This window comes from Nerophis ophidion, linkage group LG28, assembly GCF_033978795.1.
Source record: "Nerophis ophidion isolate RoL-2023_Sa linkage group LG28, RoL_Noph_v1.0, whole genome shotgun sequence".
Classification (NCBI taxonomy): Eukaryota; Metazoa; Chordata; class Actinopteri; order Syngnathiformes; family Syngnathidae; genus Nerophis; species Nerophis ophidion.
Window position 1 is genome coordinate 23,831,366 of NC_084638.1, and position 23,110 is coordinate 23,854,475.

The following is a 23,110-nucleotide window of genomic DNA, read 5'->3' on the forward strand; positions in this document are numbered from 1 at the left end:
ACGATAAAGTCAACAAAATCACAAAGGTGAGTTTAGTTGATGTTGAGTGCCAGCTAATCGATGCTAACATGCTACGCTAATCGATGCTAACATGCTATTTACCGGCGGTACTAAAGCAGACATGGCACAGAGATGTATGGATAACCTGCAGATGCATTTGCAGCGATAAAGTTAACAAAATCACAAAGGTGAGTTTAGTTGATGTTGAGTGCCAGCTAATCAATGCTAACATGCTACGCTAATCGATGCTAACATGCTATTTACCGGCGGTGCTAAAGCAGACATGGCACAGAAATGTATGGATAACCTGCAGATGCATTTGCAACTATATTACGTTTCCTTCCACCCACATTTAATGCGAAAAAAACACTTACCAATCGACGGATTTAAGTTGCTCCAGTGTCACGAGATGCGAAAGTCCTGATCGTTTGGTCCGCACATTTTACCGGCGATGCTAACGCAGCTATTCGGCCATGCTATGGCTATGAATAGTGTCAATAGCTATTGGCTCAATAGCTTCAGTTTCTTCTTCTATACTTTGCGTAATCTGTTGAATCGCTTAAGCCGCTGAAATCTGAGTCTGAATCCGAGCTAATGTCACTATATCTTGCTGTGGTATTCGCTATTGTTTGTTTGTATTGGCAGCACTGTATGACGTCACAGGAAAATGAACAGTGTCTTCGTAGAGAGCGAAAAAAAGGCCCTTCAAAGCTTTTTTTAGGGATATTCCGGGACCGGTAAAATTTTGAAAAAAAAATACAACAAGCCACTGGGAACTGATTTTTATTGTTTTTAACCCTTTTGAAATTGTGATAATGTTCCCCTTTAAGGTACTGCTTAAGAAATAAATCAATAAATGGTCAATGTTAAACTATTGTTAAATACGATTCATTATTGGGATAAAAACATTTCCACATAAGTGTTGAATTACTTTCACAGGAATACATCACGTCCTGCGATGAGGTAGCGACTTGTCCAGGGTGTACCCCGCCTTCCGCCCAATTGTAGCTGAGATAGGCGCCAGCGCCCCCCGCGACCCCAAAAGGGAATAAGCGGTAGAAAATGGATGGATGGAATACATCACACTCTGACCTTTGGTATAAACAAAGTCCATCATTAACAACATTGATCATGTATCTGTTTGTATTTTTACTTGGTGCCTTGTTGATCATCAGAAATATAATTAATAATTAAGAATAATGAATTGATTAGATAATTACTATGGTTATTGATCAGTGTGTGTACTATAATCTTTTGCAGTCACAAAGTGTTGAAAAGTGTAAAAGGTGTGTACACACAATTTCTCTCCGGACAAAAACGGTTTTGTTAGTTCTTGTAAAAATTTACTGAGGTGTGTTAAGAGTGAATTTGTAATAATTACCTCCAATTTTTATTTTTTGGGACCAGACTCTTTTCGATCTTCTCTTACTTACTGTATTATTTTTTAGTCCTATAACGTTTTATGACTGCAGTAGTGAAGTGAATTATATTTATATAGCGCTTTTTCTCTAGTGACTCAAAGCACTTTACATAGTGAAACCCAATATCTAAGTTACATTTAAACCAGTGTGGGTGACACTGGGAGCAGGTGGGTAACGTGTCTTGCCCAAGGACACAACGGCAGTGACTAGGATGGCGAATCCGGGATTCGAACCTGCAACCCTCAAGTTGCTGGCATGGCCACTCTACCAACCGAGCTAAACCGCTCCAGTAGAGTACAATGAGGGCCAACTCTTGTACCAATAAAATTGAATTTGTGTTTGTATTAGTTCACAGAGTTACCTAGCCCAATGGTTCTCAAATGGTGGTAAGCGTACCCCTGGGGGTACTGGAAGGTATGCCAAGGGGTACGTGAGATTTTTTTTAAATATTCTAAAAATAGCAACAATTCAAAAATCCTTTATGAATATATTTACTTCAACAAAATATGAACGTAAGTTCATACGTAAGTTCATAAACTGGAGCGGTTTAGCTCGGTTGGTGGAGTGGCCGTGCCAGCAACTTGAGGGTTGCAGGTTCGAATCCCGCTTCCGCCATCCTAGTCACTGCCGTTGTGTCCTTGGGCAAGACACGTTACCCACCTGCTCCCAGTGCCACCCACACTGGTTTGAATGTAACTTAGATATTGGGTTTCACTATGTAAAGCGCTTTGAGTCACTAGAGAAAAAGCGCTATATAAATATAATTCACTTCACAACTGTGAAAAGAAATACAACAATGCAATATTCAGTGTTGACCGCTAGATTTTTTTTGTGGACATGTTGCATAAATATGTTAAAGATTTCTTTTTTTGTGAAGAAATGTTTAGAATTAAGTTCATGAATCCAGATGGATCTCTATTTATTGTCTATTGTGAGCGAACTGCGGTGCTGAATTTCCCCCAGGGATCAATAAAGTACTTTCTATTCTATTCTATTCTATTCTATTACAATCCCCAAAGAAAGCACTTTAAGTTGATGATTACTTCTATGTGTAGAAATATTTATAATTGAATTACTTGTTTAGTTTTCAATACGTTTTTAGTTGTTTTTATATCTTTTTTTCCAAATAGTTCAAGAAAGACCACTACAAATGAGCAATATTTTGCACTGTTGTACAATTTAATACATCAGAAATTGATGGCATAGTGCTGTATTTTACTTCTTTATTTCTTTTTTTTTTCAACCAAAAATGCTTTGCTCTGATTAGGGGGTACTTGAATTAAAAAAATGTTCACAGGGGGTACATCACTGAAAAAAGGTTGAGAACCATTGTCCTAGCCCGTTGTTGGGCCGCGAGCACTCGGAGAGAGCTGCCATAAAATGTATGATTCTCAGCTGTGGTGTTCACTTTTCCACCATTTGTACTGACAATATCAAATAAACAGAAGAATAGTGGAGCCAAAGTTATAAAGTTTCAAAGCGCAAAAATTATGACTAAAATAGTGAAGCTGGATTTTCATTTTCATTATAAAGGCACTGCAGTGGTTTGAACACGTTAAACCGTTAAGAGTAACGATATGTTAAAATGAGGAAATCAGGTAACACGAGTGGAAAAAAAAATGGCTTGATGTGTGAGATTTTAGAAATGCTGTTAGGAATTCTCAATTTGGGAGCATAGTTCAAATTTGTTTGGGTCCCAGCGATGGATAATGAACAAGCAGACAAATATGCAAAGCGAGCAATAATAACAATTTATTGTTATTTGAGTGAATCAGAAGTCAAGTCATTGATTATAAAATATGTGAAAAAAGCGTGACAAACGTAATAATCCTGCAACAGTAGATCATTTATCTTATATTGCACTAAATATGAAAGAACGAATCGGAATAAAGAAGAAAATGTAAGACACTGGAGTAACGTTTGGACTTGAAGACAAACTGAGAAAAACATGACATTATGTACGTTTTTAAAACATTATTTTGAGTATTATTATTACTGTTTATTGAGTGAGTATACTGTACATCAGGGGTGTCCAAACTTTTTCCACTGAGGGCCGCACACTGAAAAATCAAAGCAAACAGGGGCCATTTATTTAAAAAAAAACAATCCAATGTATGTATAAAAAATATACATTTAAGCCTCCACTCAGGCTTGATCCCGGGGACCCCAAAGGGTTTTGGTAAAAATAAAATGTTAAAAATGTGTCATTATTCAGCATTATTATTTTTATTATTATTCAAGTTTTAAATATTTAGATCAACATTAGGTCTATCTGTCAATACGACGTTTTTACAGATTTAAGTTGTACGCTCTTCATGTTTTTTTTATGGAAAAAAACAATGAGCAATATTTTCACACAATAAAATTTATAAGTTTAATATTTCAGATTATATAATAATTGGAGCTGTAAAAAGGTCAACAACTCATAACACCATTGATTTTAATTCACTGTTATTTTTTGTGCAATGACACTTAAGAACAAAACACACTAATCCAAAAGGGTCCTACTCATTAAAGTGTTCAAAAATAAATTTTACTGCTTACTTTTAACTCAATTGTGTTAAAAGTAAGTAATGCTCTCGAGATCAACTTCAGATCTATCTGTCAACTATAAGTTTTTTTGTTGTTTATGGTTTTTGTTTGTTCGTTTTAGGCCATACTTTAAAAAATATACATTTAGGCCTCCACTCAGGCTTGGTCCCGGGGACCCCAAAGGGTTTTGGTAAAAATAAAATGTTAAAAATGTGTCATTATTCAGTATTATTATTTTTATTATTATTCAAGTTTTAAATCTTTAGATCAACATTAGGTGTATCTGTCAATATGACGTTTTTAAAGATTTAAGTTGTATGCTCTTTTTGTCAGGGCTTCACGGTGGCAGAGGGGTTAGTGCGTCTGCCTCACAATACGAAGGTCCTGCAGTCCTGGGTTCAAATCCAGGCTCGGGATCTTTCTGTGTGGAGTTTGCATGTTTTCCCCGTGAATGCGTGGGTTCCCTCCGGGTACTCCGGCTTCCTCCCACTTCCAAAGACATGCACCTGGGGATAGGTTGATTGGCAACATTAAATTGGCCCTAGTGTGTGAATGTGAGTGTGAATGTTGTCTGTCTATCTGTGTTGGCCCTGCGATGAGGTGGCGACTTGTCCAGGGTGTACCCTGCCTTCCGCCCGATTGTAGCTGAGATAGGCGCCAGCGCCCCCCGCGACCCCGAAAGGGAATAAGCGGTAGAAAATGGATGGATGGATGGCTCTTTTTGTCAAAGAAAACCATGTTTTTTATGGAAAAACAAAATATGCAATATTTTCACACAATAAAATGTATAAGTTTAATATTTCAGATTATATAATAATTGGAGCTGTAAAAAGGTCAACAACTCATAACACCATTGATTTTAATTCACTATTATTTTTTGTGCAATGACACTTAAAAACAAAACACACTAATCCAAAAGCGTCCTACTCATTAAGGTGTTAAAAAATAAATTATTATTTTTTTTTTTTTTACTGTTTACTTTTAACACAAATGTGTTAAAAGTAAATAATGCTCTCGAGATCAACTTCAGATATATCCGTCAATTATCTTCTTTTTTTTTGTTTGTGTTTTTTGTTTGTTCGTTTTAGGCCATACTTAAAAAAAAACAGCTCCGTTTTTTTTTTTTTTATGGGAAACACAAAATATGCAACATTTGCCCCCAAAAATATCTCAAAGTGGAATATTCAATGTGATATAATTGGAGCCTTGAATTGGTCATCCATCCATCCATCCATCATCTTCCGCTTATCCGAGGTCGGGTCGCGGGGGCAGCAGCCTAAGCAGGGAAACCCAGACTTCCCTCTCCCCAGCCACTTCGTCTAGCTCTTCCCGGGGGATCCCGAGGCGTTCCCAGGCCAGCCGGGAGACATAGTCTTCCCAACGTGTCCTGGGTCTTCCCCGTGGCCTCCTACCGGTTGGACGTGCCCTAAACACCTCCCTAGGGAGGCGTTCGGGTGGCATCCTGACCAGATGCCCGAACCACCTCATCTGGCTCCTCTCGATGTGGAGGAGCAGCGGCTTTACTTTGAGTTCCTCCCGGATGACAGAGCTTCTCACCCTATCTCTAAGGGAGAGCCCCACCACACGGCGGAGGAAACTCATTTCGGCCGCTTGTACCCGTGATCTTATCCTTTCGGTCATGACCCAAAGCTCATGACCATAGGTGAGGATGGGAACGTAGATCGACCGGTAAATTGAGAGCTTTGCCTTCCGGCTCAGCTCCTTCTTCACCACAACGGATCGGTACAACGTCCGCATTACTGAAGACGCCGCACCGATCCGCCTGTCGATCTCACGATCCACTCTTCCCTCACTCGTGAACAAGACTCCTAGGTACTTGAACTCCTCCACTTGGGGCAGGGTCTCCTCCCCAACCCGGAAATGGCACTCCACCCTTTTCCGGGCGAGAACCATGGACTCGGACTTGGAGGTGCTGATTCTCATTCCGGTCGCTTCACACTCGGCTGCGAACCGATCCAGCGAGAGCTGAAGATCCCGGTCAGATGAAGCCATCAGGACCACATCATCTGCAAAAAGCAGAGACCTAATCCTGCGGTTACCAAACCGGAACCCCTCAACGCCTTGACTGCGCCTAGAAATTCTGTCCATAAAAGTTATGAACAGAATGGGGGACAAAGGACAGCCTTGGCGGAGTCCAACCCTCACTGGAAATGTGTTCGACTTACTGCCAGCAATGCGGACCAAGCTCTGACACTGATCATACAGGGAACGGACCGCCACAATAAGACAGTCCGATACCCCATACTCTCTGAGCACTCCCCACAGGACTTCCCGAGGGACACGGTCGAATGCCTTCTCCAAGTCCACAAAGCACATGTAGACTGGTTGGGCAAACTCCCATGCACCCTCAAGAACCCTGCCGAGAGTATAGAGCTGGTCCACAGTTCCACGACCAGGACGAAAACCACACTGTTCCTCCTGAATCCGAGGTTCGACTATCCGACATAGCCTCCTCTCCAGTACACCTGAATAAACCTTACCGGGAAGGCTGAGGAGTGTGATCCCACGATAGTTGGAACACACCCTCCGGTCCCCCTTCTTAAAGAGAGGAACCACCACCCCGGTCTGCCAATCCAGAGGTACCGCCCCCGATGTCCACGCGATGCTGCAAAGTCTTGTCAACCAAGACAGCCCCACAGCATCCAGAGCCTTAAGGAACTCCGGGCGGATCTCGTCCACCCCTGGGGCCTTGCCACCGAGGAGCTTTTTAACTACCTCAGCGACCTCAGCCCCAGAAATAGGAGAGTCCACCACAGATTCCCCAGGCACTGCTTCCTCATAGGAAGACGTGTTGGTGGGATTGAGGAGGTCTTCGAAGTATTCCTTCCACCTATCCACAACATCCGCAGTCGAGGTCAGCAGAACACCATCCGCACCATACACGGTGTTGATAGTGCACTGCTTCCCCTTCCTGAGGCGGCGGACGGTGGTCCAGAATCGCTTCGAAGCCGTCCGGAAGTCGTTTTCCATGGCTTCCCCGAACTCTTCCCATGTCCGAGTTTTTGCCTCCGCGACCGCTGAAGCTGCACACCGCTTGGCCTGTCGGTACCTGTCCACTGCCTCCGGAGTCCTATGAGCCAAAAGGACCCGATAGGACTCCTTCTTCAGCTTGACGGCATCCCTCACCGCTGGTGTCCACCAAGGGGTTTTAGGATTGCCGCCCCGACAGGCACCAACTACCTTGCGGCCACAGCTCCGATCTGCCGCCTCGACAATAGAGGTGCGGAACATGGTCCACTCGGACTCAATGTCCAGCACCTCCCTCGTGACATGTTCAAAGTTCTTCCGGAGGTGGGAATTGAAACTTTGTCTGACAGGAGACTCTGCCAGACGTTCCCAGCAGACCCTCACAATGCGTTTGGGCCTCCCAGGTCTGTCCGGCATCCTCCCCCACCATCGCAGCCAACTCACCACCAGGTGGTGATCGGTAGAAAGCTCCGCCCCTCTCTTCACCCGAGTGTCCAAAACATGAGGCCGCAAATCCGATCATGGAACTGCGGCCTAGGGTGTCCTGGTGCCAAGTGCACATATGGACACCCTTATGTTTGAACATGGTGTTTGTTATCGACAAACTGTGAGGAGCACAAAAGTCCAATAACAAAACACCACTCGGGTTCAGATCCGGGCGGCCATTCTTCCCAATCACGCCTCTCCAGGTTTCACTGTCGTTGCCAACGTGAGCGTTGAAGTCTCCCAGTAGGACAAGGGAATCACCCGGGGGAGCACTTTCCAGTACTCCCTCGAGTGTTCCCAAAAAGGGTGGGTACTCTGAACTGCTGTTTGGTGCATAAGCACAAACAACAGTCAGGACCCGTCCCCCCACCCGAAGGCGGAGGGAGGCTACCCTTTCGTCCACCGGGTTGAACTCCAACGTACAGGCTTTGAGCCGGGGGGAAACAAGAATTGCCACCCCAGCCCGTCGCCTCTCACTGCCGGCAACGCCAGAGTGGAAGAGGGTCCAATCCCTCTCGAGAGAAGTGGTTCCAGAGCCCTTGCTGTGCGTCGAAGTGAGTCCAACTATATCCAGCCGGAATTTCTCGACTTCGCGCACTAGCTCAGGCTCCTTCCCCCCCAGTGACGTGACGTTCCACGTCCCAAGAGCGAGCTTATGTAGCCGAGGATCGGACCGCCAGTGCCCTGCCTTCGGCTGCCGCCCAGCTCACAATGCACCCGACCTCTATGGCCCCTGCTATGGGTGGTGAGCCCATTGGAGGGGGGACCCACGTTGCCTCTTCGGGCTGTGCCCGGCCGGGCCCCATGGGAACAGGCCCGGCCACCAGGCGCTCGCCATCGTGCCCCACCTCCGGGCCTGGCTCCAGAGGGGGGCCCCGGTGACCCGCGTCCGGGCGAGGGAAATCTGGGTCCATGGTTTTTCATCTTCATAAAGGTCTTCGAGCTGCTCTTTGTCTGATCCCTCACCTAGAACCTGTTTGCCTTGGGAGACCCTACCAGGGGGCTTTATGCCCCCGGACAACATAGCTCCTAGGATCATTGGGACACGCAAACTCCTCTACCACGATAAGGTTGCAGCTCAGAGAGGAGACCTTGAATTGGTCAATAAATCATAATTGGAACATCCCACAGGTGTGCAGGCTAATTGGGAACAGGTAGGTGCCATGATTGGGTATAAAAACAGCTTCCCAAAAAATGCTCTGTCTTTCACAAGAAAGGATGGGGCGAGGTACACCCCTTTGTCCACAACTGCGTGAGCAAATAGTCAGACAGTTTAAGAACAACGTTTCTCAAAGTGCAATTGCAAGAAATTTAGGGATTTCAACATCTACGCTCCATAATATCATCAAAAGGTTCGGAGAATCTGGAGAAATCACTCCACGTAAGCGGCATGGCCAGAAACCAACATTGAATGACCGTGACCTTCGATCCCTCAGATGGCACTGTATCAAACACCGACATCAATCTCTAAAGGATATCACCACATGGGCTCAGGAACACTTCAGAAAACCACTGTCACTAAATACGGTTCAACGCTACATCTGTAATTGTTTTTTTTGTTTTTTCAAGAAAGAAACAGCCTGCATGGCAGCTTTGTGTTATTAGAGTAAACATTGCAACATGTTCTACATTTAACGTGTTTTCTCTATTATACCACTTTTATGTTTTTAATTTTTTCCATAGTATTTTTGAAAATGTGCCGTGGGGCCGCTAAAAAATGACCTGCGGGCCGCAAATGGCCCCCGGGCCGCACTTTGGACACCCCTGCTGTACACGAATATGTATTTAAACAATGTTTAAAGTCATTCTGCGGCCCGTAAGCCATAAGTCGTATCCTTCCCATCCGGGAGGTGGCGGTATTGCACTAATTCAGCGTTCATCTGGTGTTAAACAACAAAAAAGAAGAAGAAGACAAGATGGGGGATAAAACAAGATGGCGTTAAACAAAAACAAGGTGTCGTCAATGTGGTCATAGTTGTGTCTATGATTCAGTTCTGTCTTCTTAACGAGTGTGCATATACACTTTTATGTAAACATAGTTGTTTGTAATCGGATACATTAGTCTGAGCGCATTTTGACGCGTCTCGTGCGAGCTGGGCTCGCTAGCTAGCTTAGCTTGTTAGCTGCTAACAAAGAGACGCGGACATCGCAAAGTAGAGATCTAATGTGAGTGTAAACTGTTGGGATTGTGTGAAAATGTGCGAAAGGACGACAGCAGAGTACGAGGGGGAACTTTCTAGAACAAAAGAGAAGGAGCGACAACAACTACTGGACGCTGTTTTCAAGAAACATCAAGTTGTGTTACACAGAACAGGTTTGTTTACTTCTTACTCTCACATCTCTCTACTAACTTTATATTTGATTATTAACACTATATTTGAATATATTGTTTACAGCAGTGGTTCCCAACCTTTTTTCAGTGATGTACCCCCTATGAACATTTCGTTAATTCAAGTACCCCCTAATCAGAGCAAAGCATTTTTGGTTGAAGAAAAGAGATAAAGCAGTAAAATACAATATTATGTCATCAGTTTCTGATTTATTAAATTGTATAACAGTGCAAAATATTGCTCATTTGTAGTGGTCTTTTTTTAACTATTTGGAAAAAAGATATTAAAATAACTAAAAACTTGTTGAAACATAAACACATGATTCAATTATAAATAAAGATTTCTACACATAGAAGTAATCATCAACTTAAAGTGCCCTCTTTGGGGATTGTAATAGAGATCCATCTGGATTCATCAACTTAATTCTAAACATTTCTTCACAAAAAACTAAAATCTTTAAAGGGGAACATTATCACCAGACCTATGTAAGCGTCAATATATACCTTGATGGTGCAGAAAAAAGACCATCTATTTTTTTAACCGATTTCCGAACTCTAAATGGGTGAATTTTGGCGAATTAAACGCCTTTCTGTTTATCGCGCTGGAGGCGATGACGTCAGAATGTGACGTCGCCGTGGTAACACACCCACCATTTTCATTTTCAACACATTACAAACACCGGGTCTCAGCTCTGTTATTTTCCGTTTTTTTGACTATTTTTTGGAACCTTGGAGACATCATGCCTCGACGGTGTGTTGTCGGAGGGTGTAACAACACTAACAGGGAGGGATTCAAGTTGCACCACTGGCCCGAAGATACGAAAGTGTCTGCCGCCAGACCCCCATTGAATGTGCCTGAGTGTCTCCACATTTTACCGGCGATGACAGACATGGCACAGAAATGTATGGATAACCTGCAGATGCATTTGCAACGATAGTCAACGAAATCACAAAGGTGAGTTTTGTTGATTTTGACTGCCAGCTAATCCATGCTAACATGCTACGCTAATTGATGCTAACATGCTATTTACCGGCGGTGCTAAAGCAGACATGGCACAGAGATGTATGGATAACCTGCAGATGCATTTGCAACTATATTACGTTTCCTTCCACCCACATTTAATGCGAAAAAAACACTTACCAATCGACGGATTTAAGTTGCTCCCGTGTCAAAAGATACGAAAGTCCTGATCGTTTGGTCCGCACATTTTACCGGCGATGCTAACGCAGCTATTCGGCCATGCTATGGCTATGAATAGCGTCAATAGCTATTCGCTCAATAGCTTCAGTTTCTTCTTCAATACTTTCATACTCCAACCATCTGTTTCAATACATGCGTAATCTGTTAAATCGCTTAAGTCGCTGAAATCCGAGTTTGAATCCGAGCTAATGTCGCTATATCATGCTGTGGTATTCCCATTGTTTGTTTACATTGGCAGCACTGTATGACGTCACAGGGAAATGGCCAGTGTCTTCGCAGAGAGCCGAAAATAAGGCACTTTAAAGCTTTATTTAGGGATATTCCGAGACCGGTAAAATTTTGAAAAAAACTTCAAAAAAATACAACAAGCCACTGGGAACTGATTTTTATTGTTTTTAACCCTTTTGAAATTGTGATAATGTTCCCCTTTAACATCAATATTCATGGAACATGTCCACAAAAAAATCCAGCTGTCAACACTGAATATTGCATTGTTGCGTTTCTTTTCACAGTTTATGAGCTTACATTTATATTTTGTTGAAGTATTATTCAATAAATATATTTATAAAAAACTTTTGAATTGTTGCTTTTTATAGAATCTTTTCAGAAAAATTTCACGTACCCCTTGGCATACCTTCAAGTACCCCCAGGGGTATGCAGACCCACATTTGAGAACCACTGGTCTACAGGAAGGTGAATTCTCTTGTGAGGATGATGCACTGCTTTGTAGAGATGTCCGATAATGGCTTTTTTGCCGATATTCCGATATTGTCCAACTCTTAATTACTGAATCCGATATAAACCGATACCGATACATACAGTCGTGGAATAAACACATTATTATGCCTAATTCTGTTGTGATGCCCCGCTGGATGCATTAAACAATGTAACAAGGTTTTCCAAAATAAATCAACTCAAGTCATGGAAAAAAATGCCAACATGGCACTGCCATATTTATTATTGAAGTCACAAAGTGCATTATTTTTTTAAACATGCCTCAAAACAACAGCTTGGAATTTGGGACATGCGCCACTGAGAGAGCATGAGGATGGAGTAAAGACGGCTGCAGATTTAAGAGCCCAAGGGCTCAGGGGCCGGACATTTTAATTTAGTTTTCCTTGCCCTTTTGTGGGTTCTTCCGAGGATGTTGTAGTCGTAATGGTTAGTACAGTCCTTTGAGACATTTGTGATTTAGGGCTAGATAAATAAACATTGATTGATTGATTAGGTTTTAGTCCTTTGAGACTGCGAAGTAAACACATTGGCTTTCACATTGTACTGTGAATAAACTCATAATTCTGCCCTTGCTAGTCGTTTCCAGCGCGTGCAGCTCCATAAATAGTTAACAGCATGAAGAAACAGAAGCTCCAAAAGTTTTGTTGAGGATTGATGTTCCTTCCTCGGTTTTATTCTCTACACTTCTGGCTTCATTTAAGTTTGTATGATGGAAAATATATAAACACAAAGTAAACATTACAAAAGTATAATGCCATAGTGTATTTTACGTAAATAATGTCCATAGTGTATTTGACATAAAAAACAGGTTTGGTGTTAATACATTCACATTAGAGATGTCCGATAATGGCTTTTTTGCCGATATACGGTTTTTCGACATTGTCCAACTCTTAATTACCGATACCGATCTCAACCGATACCAATATATACAGTCGTGGAATTAACACATTAAAATGCCTAATTTTGTTTTGATGCCCCGCTAGATGCATTAAAATATGTAACAAGGTTTTCCAAAATAAATCAACTCAAGTTATGGAAAAAAATGCCAACATGGCACTGCCATATTTATTATTGAAGTCACAAAGTGCATTATTTTTTTAAACATGCCTCAAAACAGCAGCTTGGAATTTGGGACATGCTCCACTGAGAGAGCATGAGGAAGTTGAGGTGGGCGGGGTTGAGGCGGGGGGGGGGGGGTGTATATTGTAGTGTCCTGGAAGAGTTAGTACTGCAAGGGATTCCGGGTATTTGTTCTGTTGTGTTATGGTGCAGATGTTCTCCCGATGTTCATTCTTGTTTGGTGTGGGTTCACAGTGTGGGGCATATTTGTAACAGTGTTAAAGTTGTTAATACGGCCACCTTCAGTGTGACCTGTATGGCTGTTGACCAAGTATGTTGTGCATTCACTTGTGTGTGTGAAAAGCTGTAGATATCGTGTGGTTGGGCCGGCACGCAAAGGCAGTGCCTCTAAGGCAGTGGTCCCCAACCACCGGGCCGCAGAAGAATTTTTTATAAATTTTTATTTAAAAAAAAATGAAAAAAAATTAAAACATTTTTTTTTTTTTTTTTATGAAATCAACATAAAAAAAAACACAACATACTCTTACAATTAGTGCACCAACCACAAAAACCTCCCTTTTTCATGAGAAAAACGTCCCTTTTTCATGACAAAGAAAAAAAAAAGAAAAGGACATCTCGAAACCCCCCCACCCGGGCCGCGGGACAAATTATTAAGCGTTGACCGGTCCGCGGATACAAAAAGGTTGGGGACCACTGCTCTAAGGTATATTGGTGCTCTGTACTTCTCCCTACGTCCGTGTACCACTCTGTATAGCGGCGTTTTAAAAAGTCATACATTTTACTTTTCGAAACCGATACCGATGATTTCCGGTATTACATTTGAAAGCATTTATCGGCCGGTAATACCGGCAGTCTGATATTATCTGACATATCTAATTTTTAGCTACATAGCTTTAACAAAACACACGGGAGAACACAACTAATCTCATTTTGTTAAGTGTCAGTCAGAAACTATTTCAATTCTCTATTAATCTGACTTACTTATCTACTAAACAGATGTCCAGCAGCCCCCCCACATTAAAGAGGAAGAGGAGGAACCACAGCCCCTTCACATTAAAGAGGAAGAGGAGGAAGTGTGGATCACTCAGGAGGGAGAGTGTCTTCTAGGACAGGAGGAGGCTGATCTCAGCAAGTTTCCACTGACTGTTGTCTCTGTGAAGACTGAAGAGCATGAAGACAAACCACCTGAGTCCTCACAGCTTCATCACAGTCCAGGTAAGCACAACACAAAATCACAAATGCGGCTTTGATAGCTGAGGGTTCGCCTTTGCTCGTAAACAAATGATAACGGAAGTAGGGATGCATCGATATGAAAGTTTCATATCACAGTTATTGTGACCAAAATTGTCACGGTAATCGTTATTACGGCAATATTGTTGACTGTGCTCAAAGAGTAGTTATTGCTGGGATGTTACTGACGTCGCGTCCCACCCGTCAAATAGGCGTGGTAGTCAAGGTAGCTGTATTCCCAATGGGTACTCGTCCAAAGGCAAAACCTAGTAACTCACTTCAATCAATCAATCAATGTTTATTTATATAGCTTTAAATCACAGATGTCTCAAAGGACTGTACAAACCATTACGACTACGACATCCTCGGAAGAACCCACAAAAGGGCAAGGAAAACTCACACCCAGTGGGCTGGGAGAATTCACATCCAGTGGGACGCCAGTGACAATGCTGACTATGAGAAACCTTGGAGAGGACCTCAGGTGTGGGCAATCCCCCCCTCTAGGGGACCGAAAGCAATGGATGTCGAGCGGGTCTAACATGATACTGTGAAAGTTCAATCCATAGTGGCTCCAACACAGCCGGGAGAGTCCAGTTCAAAGCGGATCCAAGACAGCAGCGAGAGTCCCGTCCACAGGAAACCATCCCAAGCGGAGGCGGATCAGCAGCGTAGAGATGTCCCCAACCGATACACAGGCGAGCGGTCCATCCTGGGTCCCGACGAGCGGTCCATCCTGGGTCCCGACTCTGGACAGCCAGTACTTCATCCATGGTCATCGGACCGGACCCCCTCCACAAGGGAGGGGGGGGACATAGGAGAAAAAAGAAAAGAAGCGGCAGATCAACTGGTCTAAAAAGGAGGTCTATTTAAAGGCTAGAGTATACAGATGAGTTTTAAGGTGAGACTTAAATGCTTCTACTGAGGTAGCATCTCGAACTGTTACCAGGAGGGCATTGCGATGAGGTGGCGACTTGTCCAGGGTGTACCCCGCCTTCCGCCCGATTGTAGCTGAGATAGGCGCCAGCGCCCCCCGCGACCCCGAAAGGGAATAAGCGGTAGTAAATGGATGGATGGATGGCATTCCAGAGTATTGAAGCACGAACGGAAAACGCTCTATAGCCCGCAGACTTTTTTTGGGCTTTGGGAATCACTAATAAGCCGGAGTCCTTTGAACGCAGATTTCTTGCCGGGACATATGGTACAATACAATCGGCAAAATAGGATGGAGCTAGACCGTGTAGTATTTTATACGTAAGTAGTAAAACCTTAAAGTCACATCTTAAGTGCACAGGAAGCCAGTGCAGGTGAGCCAGTACAGGCGTAATATGATCAAACTTTCTTGTTCTTGTTAAAAGTCTAGCAGCCGCATTTTGTACCAACTGTAATCTTTTAATGCTAGACATGGGGAGACCCGAAAATAATACGTTACAGTAATCGAGACGAGACGTAACAAACGCATGGATAATGATCTCGGCGTCTTTAGAGGACAAAATGGAGCGAATTTTAGCGATATTACGGAGATGAAAGAAGGCCGTTTAAGTAACGCTTTTAATGTGTGACTCAAAGGAGAGAGTTGGGTCGAAGATAATACCCAGATTTTTTACAGAGTCACCTTGTTTTATTATTTGGTTGTCAAATGTTAAAGTTGTATTATTAAATAGAGGTCGGTGTCTAGCAGGACCGATAATCAGCATTTCCGTTTTTTTGGCGTTAAGTTGCAAAAAATTAGCGGACATCCATTGTTTAATTTCATTAAGACACGCTTCCAACTGACTACATTCCGGTGTGTTGGTCGAGCTGATTTTGAGAAAGCAAAGGAAAACCAATCTATCTTGATGCTGTCTTACAAAGATCTACAAAGTCATCAAACGTATAGATGTTTTCTTCAGCTTTCATTTTCTTGCCGATTGAGCCATGGATTGAATCTGCTCTCATGAACGTGTGCCCTTTCTCCAGATATTTTATCACAATCTCGGGTGGGCCCCATTCTGCGTTTGCACATTGGGCAAGAGCCAGTTCTTATTTTGACCTCCACAGTTATCTGCCCAAAAGAGTATGCAAGGGGAAGAATCAAGAACAGTACATTTAATGAAGGTGCTTGCAACGTCCTGGGCCAATCTTCCAAATATCCCCTCGTGCCATAATATCACATAATCAGGTTGAGCGTCGGCCCCCATTGGTGCAAATGTCTCATTAAAGACAATAAGGCGACTGACAAAGAAGCTCCGATTGGTCCCTTGAGATACTAGGTTTTTCCGTTGTATCTACGCGGATATGTGGTAGTTGCTAGGTCCTGTCATGCGTGTAACAACTTACTTACGGAAAAAATGACAATATCGCATACACTAAAGTATAGCATATCACCTAGGAACTCCAAAAAATTTTATCAGCTCAGTTTTGACCAAAATTGAGTTACTGGGTTTTGCCTTTGGACGGGAGAATTAGCCTTTTTATGAGAAAAATGTCCTATTTCGTTCGTACGTATTCTTCATTCATCACTCCAAGCAACACTAGTAAATCTTACAATATAACTAAAACAAATCTTGCTTACTAAATTGGCTTATGTGTGATGTCTGCAGGAGTGTTTTCAGGCACATTTGTACGTGCTATCGTAATGAAATCAAACTGACGTCGCTAGCATTAGCTAAAATGCTAAAACCAGAGGGGGTAACTCCTCTCTAGAACTGCTGTGGGAATTCACAATTCTGTTTCTGTGTTGAGGCTAGAGCTGGGCGATATGGCCTTTTTTTTAATATCTCGATATTTATCGCCATATTGCGATACACGATATATATCTCGGTATTTTTCCTTGGCCTTGAATGAACACTTGATACATATAATCACAGCAGTATGATGATTCTATGTGTCTACATTAAAAAATTGTTCTTTATGCTGCATTAATATATGCTCATTTTAAACTTTCATGCATAGAATGAAATCACAACTAAGTCAATTGACCAGAACTGTATTTTTTAAACAGTTATTAAGCAATAGCACAAACGTTTTTGTCATTTCCAAAACAGAAAGTGCAAGATTGTCAGAGACATTTTAAGTCTCAAATAAAAACGAGCTGCATAATAGGAAATCAAATAGTGTTCGTCCTTTGCTATGTGATAGGTTACTACGGACGCTATTAAAGGCCTACTGAAATGAGATTTTCTTATTTAAACATATAAAAATATTGAAATATTTTTGCTGAAAGGATTTAGTAGAGAACATCGACGATAAAGTTCACAACTTTTGGTCGCTAATAGAAAAGCCTTGCCTTTATCGGAAGTATGTGCGTGTGACGTCACGAGTTGCAGTGATGTGTGAAGTGAATCATATTTATATAGCGCTTTTTCTCTAGTGACTCAAAGCGCTTCGCATAGTGAAACCCGATATCTAAGTTACATTTAAACCAGTGTGGGTGGCACTGGAAGCAGGTGGGTAAAGTGTCTTGCCCAAGGACACAACGGCAGTGACTAGGTTGGCAAAAGCGGGAATCGAACCTGCAATCCTCAAGTTGCTGGCACGGCCACTCTACCAACCGAGCTAAACCGCCCCACACATCGGGCTCCACACATATTCACATTGTTTTTAATGGGAACCACCAGCAGTAAGAGCAATTCGGACCGAGAAAGCGACAATTTCCCCATTAATTTGAGCGAGGATGAAAGATTCGTGAATTACGATATTGATAGTGAAGAAATAGAAAAAAGAAAAGAAAAAAGCGATGGCAGTGTGAGCTTTTCAGATGTAATTAGACACCATTTACTAGGATAATTCTGGAAGATCCCTTATCTGCTTATTGTTTTAATAGTGTTTTAGTGAGATTTTAAAGATTGTAAAGACATACCTCGAGGTCGGATGGCTGCGGTGAACACATACTGTCTCAGAGAGAAGCCAGGAGCCAAGCTCACAGCTGCTGCGGGACGACGAATAATCCACTGATGTCTTCGGTAAAATATATATCACAATTTCCCCATCCAAAAACATGCTGGTTGACGTAGAGAAAACATGTTCGCTGCTTCACAACAAACAAAGAAACACCGCCTGTGTCTCTGCTAAAAACAGCTGCAATCCACCGCTTTCCACCAACAGCATTCTTCTTTATAGTCTCCATTATTAAATGAACAAATTGCAAAAGATTCAGCAACACAGATGTCCAAAATACTGCGTAATTACGCCATGAACAGAGACGACTTTTAGCTGTGTGTCGTGCAGCGCTAATATGTCCTTACAGTCCGTGAAGTCACACGTATGCGTCATCATTCCGCGACGTTTTCAACAAGAAACTCGCGGGAAATTTAAAATTGCAATTTAGAAAACTAAAAAGGCCGTATTGGCATGTGTTGCAATGTTAATATTTCATCATTGATATATAAACTATCAGACTGCGTGGTGGCTAGTAGTGGCTTTCAGTAGGCCTTTAAAGGGGAACATTATCACAATTTCAGAAGGGTTAAAAACAATACAAATCAGTTCCCAGTGGCTTGTTGTATTTTTTGAAGTTTTTTTCAAAACTTTACAGGTCCCGGAATATCCCTAAATAAAGCTTTAAAGTGCCTTATTTTCGCTGTCTTCGAAACCACTATCCATTTCCCTGTGACGTCATACAGGGCTGCCAATACAAACAACATGGCGGCTCCCACAGCAAGATATAGCGACATTAGCTCGGATTCAGACTCGGATTTCAGCGGCTTAAGCGATTCAACAGAATACTCATGTATTGAAATGGATGGTCGGCGTATGGAGGCAGGTAGCGAAAACAAAATTGAAGAAGAAATTGAAGCTATTGAGCGAATAGCTATTGACGCTATTCGGCCATAGCGTGGGTGTACCTAATGAAATGGCCCATAGCATGGCTGCCTTATTAGCATCGCAGGTAAAATGTGCGGACCAAACGATCAGGACTTTCGCATCTTGTGACACTGGAGCAACTTAAATACGTCGATTGGTAAGTGTTTGTTTTGCATTAAATGTGGGTATCTAGTTTAAAATGTACATACAGCTAGCGTAAATAGCATGTTAGCATCGATTAGCGTAGTATGTTAGCATCGATTAGCTGGCAGTCATGCCGTGACCAAATATGTCTGATTAGCACATAAGTCAACAACATCAACAAAACTCACCTTTGTGATTTCGTTGACTTATTGGTTGCAAATGCATCTGCAGGTTATCCATACATCTCTGTGCCATGTCTGTCTTAGCATCGCCGGTCAAATGTGAAGACACTCTGGTACATTCAATGGGGGTCTGGCGGCAGATTTTTCGCCAGTGGTGCAACTTGAATCCCTCCCTGTTAGTGTTGTTACACCCTCCGACAACACACCGACGAGGCATGATGTCTCCAAGGTTCCAAAAAATAGTCGAAAAAACGGAAAATAACAGAGCTGAGACCCTGGTGTTTGTAATGTGAAAATGAAAATGGCGGCTGTATTACCTCGGCGACGTCACGTTCTGACGTCATCGCTAAAAGACCGATAAACAGAAAGGGGTTTAATTTGCCAAAATTCACCCATTTAGAGTTCGGAAATCGGTTTAAAAAATACATGGTCTTTTTTCTGCAACATCAAGGTATATATTGACACTTGCATAGGTCTGGTGATAATGTTCCCCTTTAAATTCTGTTGTTGACTATTTTTTTCATACGGTGTTGATCTGGAAAGGTTGGCCGCGGCATTTTGATGGTGTGGGCGTATAGCACCGAATGGAGATGTTGACCTGCGGAGTATGCACTCTTCATTCTTTAGCAGGTGACTTTTCAAATGATGCTACATATTAGCAGTAATGCTACTTTTTATAGCAACGCTTTTGCCCCACACTTAACAAATCAAGGGTGTCTGTTCGACATATTCCCACTTGAAGCCAAACCATCGCCAGACAATGCTGCTGTTTTTCTTGGGAATTAATTCTTCCTTCATTCGCACCTTCTTTCTCTGGTATTACCACTCGCACGGCTCTGCTAGCATCACAACTAACGTTACCCATGCTGCTACCTCTCTGCTCCGCGAGGGCGCATACGTATGTGACGTATGACGAGACGTATGTTAGAAGGAGACACAAGAAAGAGCGGGAAGAGTCTGTAGTGTAATGCCCGCAGCTAAAAGCAACTGCGTGAGAACATATACTCAAATTTCACGATATAGTCATTTTCTATATCGCACAGAGACAAACATGTGATATATCGTGTATATCGATATATCACCCAGCCCTAGTTGAGGCGTTACTGTTCTCCACCTCCAAACTTTCCTGTGTATCGCGACGTGCACCCCAAAAACTATTTAGTTTTGTGTTGTGGCAACGCGACCATAAAAGGTCGTAATTGGTAATACATTACTGTGTGTATAGGACTACTTCTCTTCCAAATTCTGAACATTTGCAACAAAAGGGACAGTTGTAAGACAATGATTAGTTCCAGCTGCAAAAGCACTCTGTCTTAGGGTTCTTAAAATAAAGACAATAAGGCCATTTTTTTGTGGTCCCCTTTATTTCGAAAAGTACCGAAAAGTATCGAAATGATGCGCGGATAGGCAATTATATCATCTGCAACCGCATCACCAAAGTCACCATCCACCCGCCGTCCAACCGAACCAACATTTTATCAGAACTGCAACCGCCCGCCACCCGCCCGTTGAAATACATCAGAGGTTGGCCACCTTTACCACTCAAAGAGCTATTTAAACCCATTTCACAGAGTGAAGAAGTCAATGGGAGCCGCTAACGTTCTCGCGAATATCCAGTGGTGTTCATCCTGATACGAGAATAAGGGCGTGCTGTGAAGCCATTGCCTTTGACACCTTCAACAACATGTACAAACCGATTGTTAGTCCAGCAACATGTTGTATGCAGCTTCCGCAATCCCACGTACAAGATTGTAAGGCGTACTGGGTGATACAGAGTACACTGATGGTTGTGATATAAACAATTTTAACACTCTTACTGATATGCGCCACGCTGTGAAGCCACACCAAACAGGAACGACAAACACATTTCGGGAGAACATCCTCACAGTAACACAACATAAACGCAACACAACAAATACCCAGAATCCTTTGCATCCGTGACACTTCCTGAATATATTTTACACCCCCGCACCCCCAACCCCGCCCACCTTACCGACGCACAGGGGTGTGGGGGGTGGCGGGGTTTGCTGCTAGCGGGGTGTATAAAATAGTCAGGATTTTTCATGGATGCAAAGGATTCTGGGTATTTGTTGTGTTGCGTTTATGTTGTGTTACTGGGAGGATGTTCTCCCGAAATGTGTTTGTCATTCTTGTTTGGTGTGACTTCACAGCGTGGCGCATATTAGTAAGAGTGTTAAAATTGTTTATATCACAACCATTAGTGTACTCTGTATCATGTTGCTGGTCTGACAAGCGGATCGTACATGTTGTAGAAGGCGACATAGCCAATGGCTTCACAGCACGCCCTAATACTTATTAACTGGGTGACATTCTAGGGAATGTTTGCGTCTCCTTTTGTCTTCTTCGCTTTGTGACACGGTTCCTAAATGGCTCTTTAAATGGTAAAGGATGCCGATCCCAGAACCATGTATATCAAATGTTTCCGAATGGTTCAACCGCCACCCGCCCGAATCTAATTAAAATCAATTTTTTCGTCATGTCACCCGCCCGACCTGCGGTTTATCCGCGGACTCTGCGGAAGAGACCGCAAACCGCGCATCTCTAGTACCGGACAACACTAGTTAAGAGTCATGGTTGCTTGATAATTGGCCCCCCGGAAAAGTGATTTTTTGTCCACATTTTAGTTGCAACTTTTGTTTTTATTGGTGTCTGAACCATTTTCAGCATTTTGGTTAACATTTAATATGGTAATAAAGTCAATTGGTTTGAATGATCCAATCCAATCTACTTTATTAGCATAGCTCGGTTGGTAGAGCGGCCGTGCCAGCAACTTGAGGGTTGCAGGTTCGATTCCCGCTTCCGCCATCCTAGTCACTGCCGTTGTGTCCTTGGGCAAGACACTTTACCCACCTGCTCCCAGTGCCACCCACACTGGTTTAAATGTAACTTAGATATTGGGTTTCACTATGTAAAGCGCTTTGAGTCACTAGAGAAAAAGCGCTATATAAATATAATTCACTTCACTTCACTTATATATCACATTTAAACAACAATAACGTTTCCAAAGTGCTGCACAGCCATGTTAAAAACAATATTAAAAAAAAAAACAAAAAAAAATGTTATGCTCCACCAATGACTGAATAAAACAGCTACAATCGGGCGGAAGGCAGGGTACACCCTGGACAAGTCGCCACCTCATCGCAGGGCCAACACAGATAGACAGACAACATTCACACACTAGGGCCAATTTAGTGTTGCCAATCAACCTATCCCCAGGTGCATGTCTTTGGAAGTGGGAGGAAGCCGGAGTACCCGGAGGGAACCCACGCATTCACGGGGAGAACATGCAAACTCCACACAGAAAGATCCCGAGCCTGGATTTGAACCCAGGACTGCAGGAACTTCGTATTGTGAGGCAGACGCACTAACCCCTCTGCCACCGTGAAGCCCCTAAAAACTATTGTAAAGGGTAAAATCAATTAAAACAGTAAAATAAAAATCAAAGTGTATAAAAAACACAGAGGACAACAGAGGACAGAGGACCACACAACTCACGTGGTGTTAAAAGCCAAAGAATAAAAGTGGGTCTTAAGACGAGACTTAAAACACTCCACTGTGTTTTAAGTGAATGATCTGCGATAAGGTAGCGACTTGTCCAGGGTGTACCCCGCTTTCCGCCTGAATGCAGCTAAGATAGGCTCCAGCGACCCCAAAAGGGACAAGCGGTAGAAAATGGATGGTTTGAATGATGCTCTGGGAACGTTAAAAGTAGATAAAGTTGGGCTTTTATAAAGCATGTGTTTGTCTTCTTGTGTCTAGCAGACGTCTGTCAAGAACATTTTCGACCGGAGCAGGAGTGGAGCTCCAGGGTGGAGCTAAAGAAGCTACCACCCCCCAAAATTAAAGAAGAGGAGGAGCCACAGCCCCTTTATATCAAAGAGGAAGAGGAGGAACAAAGCATCAGTCAGCACGGAGCCCTTTTTGAAGGACTGGAGGTTGGCGGGATTGTGAAGAGTGAAGGTAAGGAGGTCAAAGGTGA

At 42.8% G+C, this 23,110-nt stretch overlaps 1 protein-coding gene across 1 annotated transcript in view; it reads left to right on the forward strand.

Moving 5' to 3' along the window:
- Nucleotides 1-23,110, forward strand: part of LOC133544939 (zinc finger protein 227-like) — an 80,882-nt gene that overhangs the window by 19,833 nt on the left and 37,939 nt on the right. Inside the window, exon 7 of the mRNA XM_061890186.1 lies at nucleotides 22,891-23,091. Coding sequence (XP_061746170.1) covers nucleotides 22,891-23,091 — 201 coding nt within the window. The remainder of the gene's footprint in view (nucleotides 1-22,890; nucleotides 23,092-23,110) is intronic.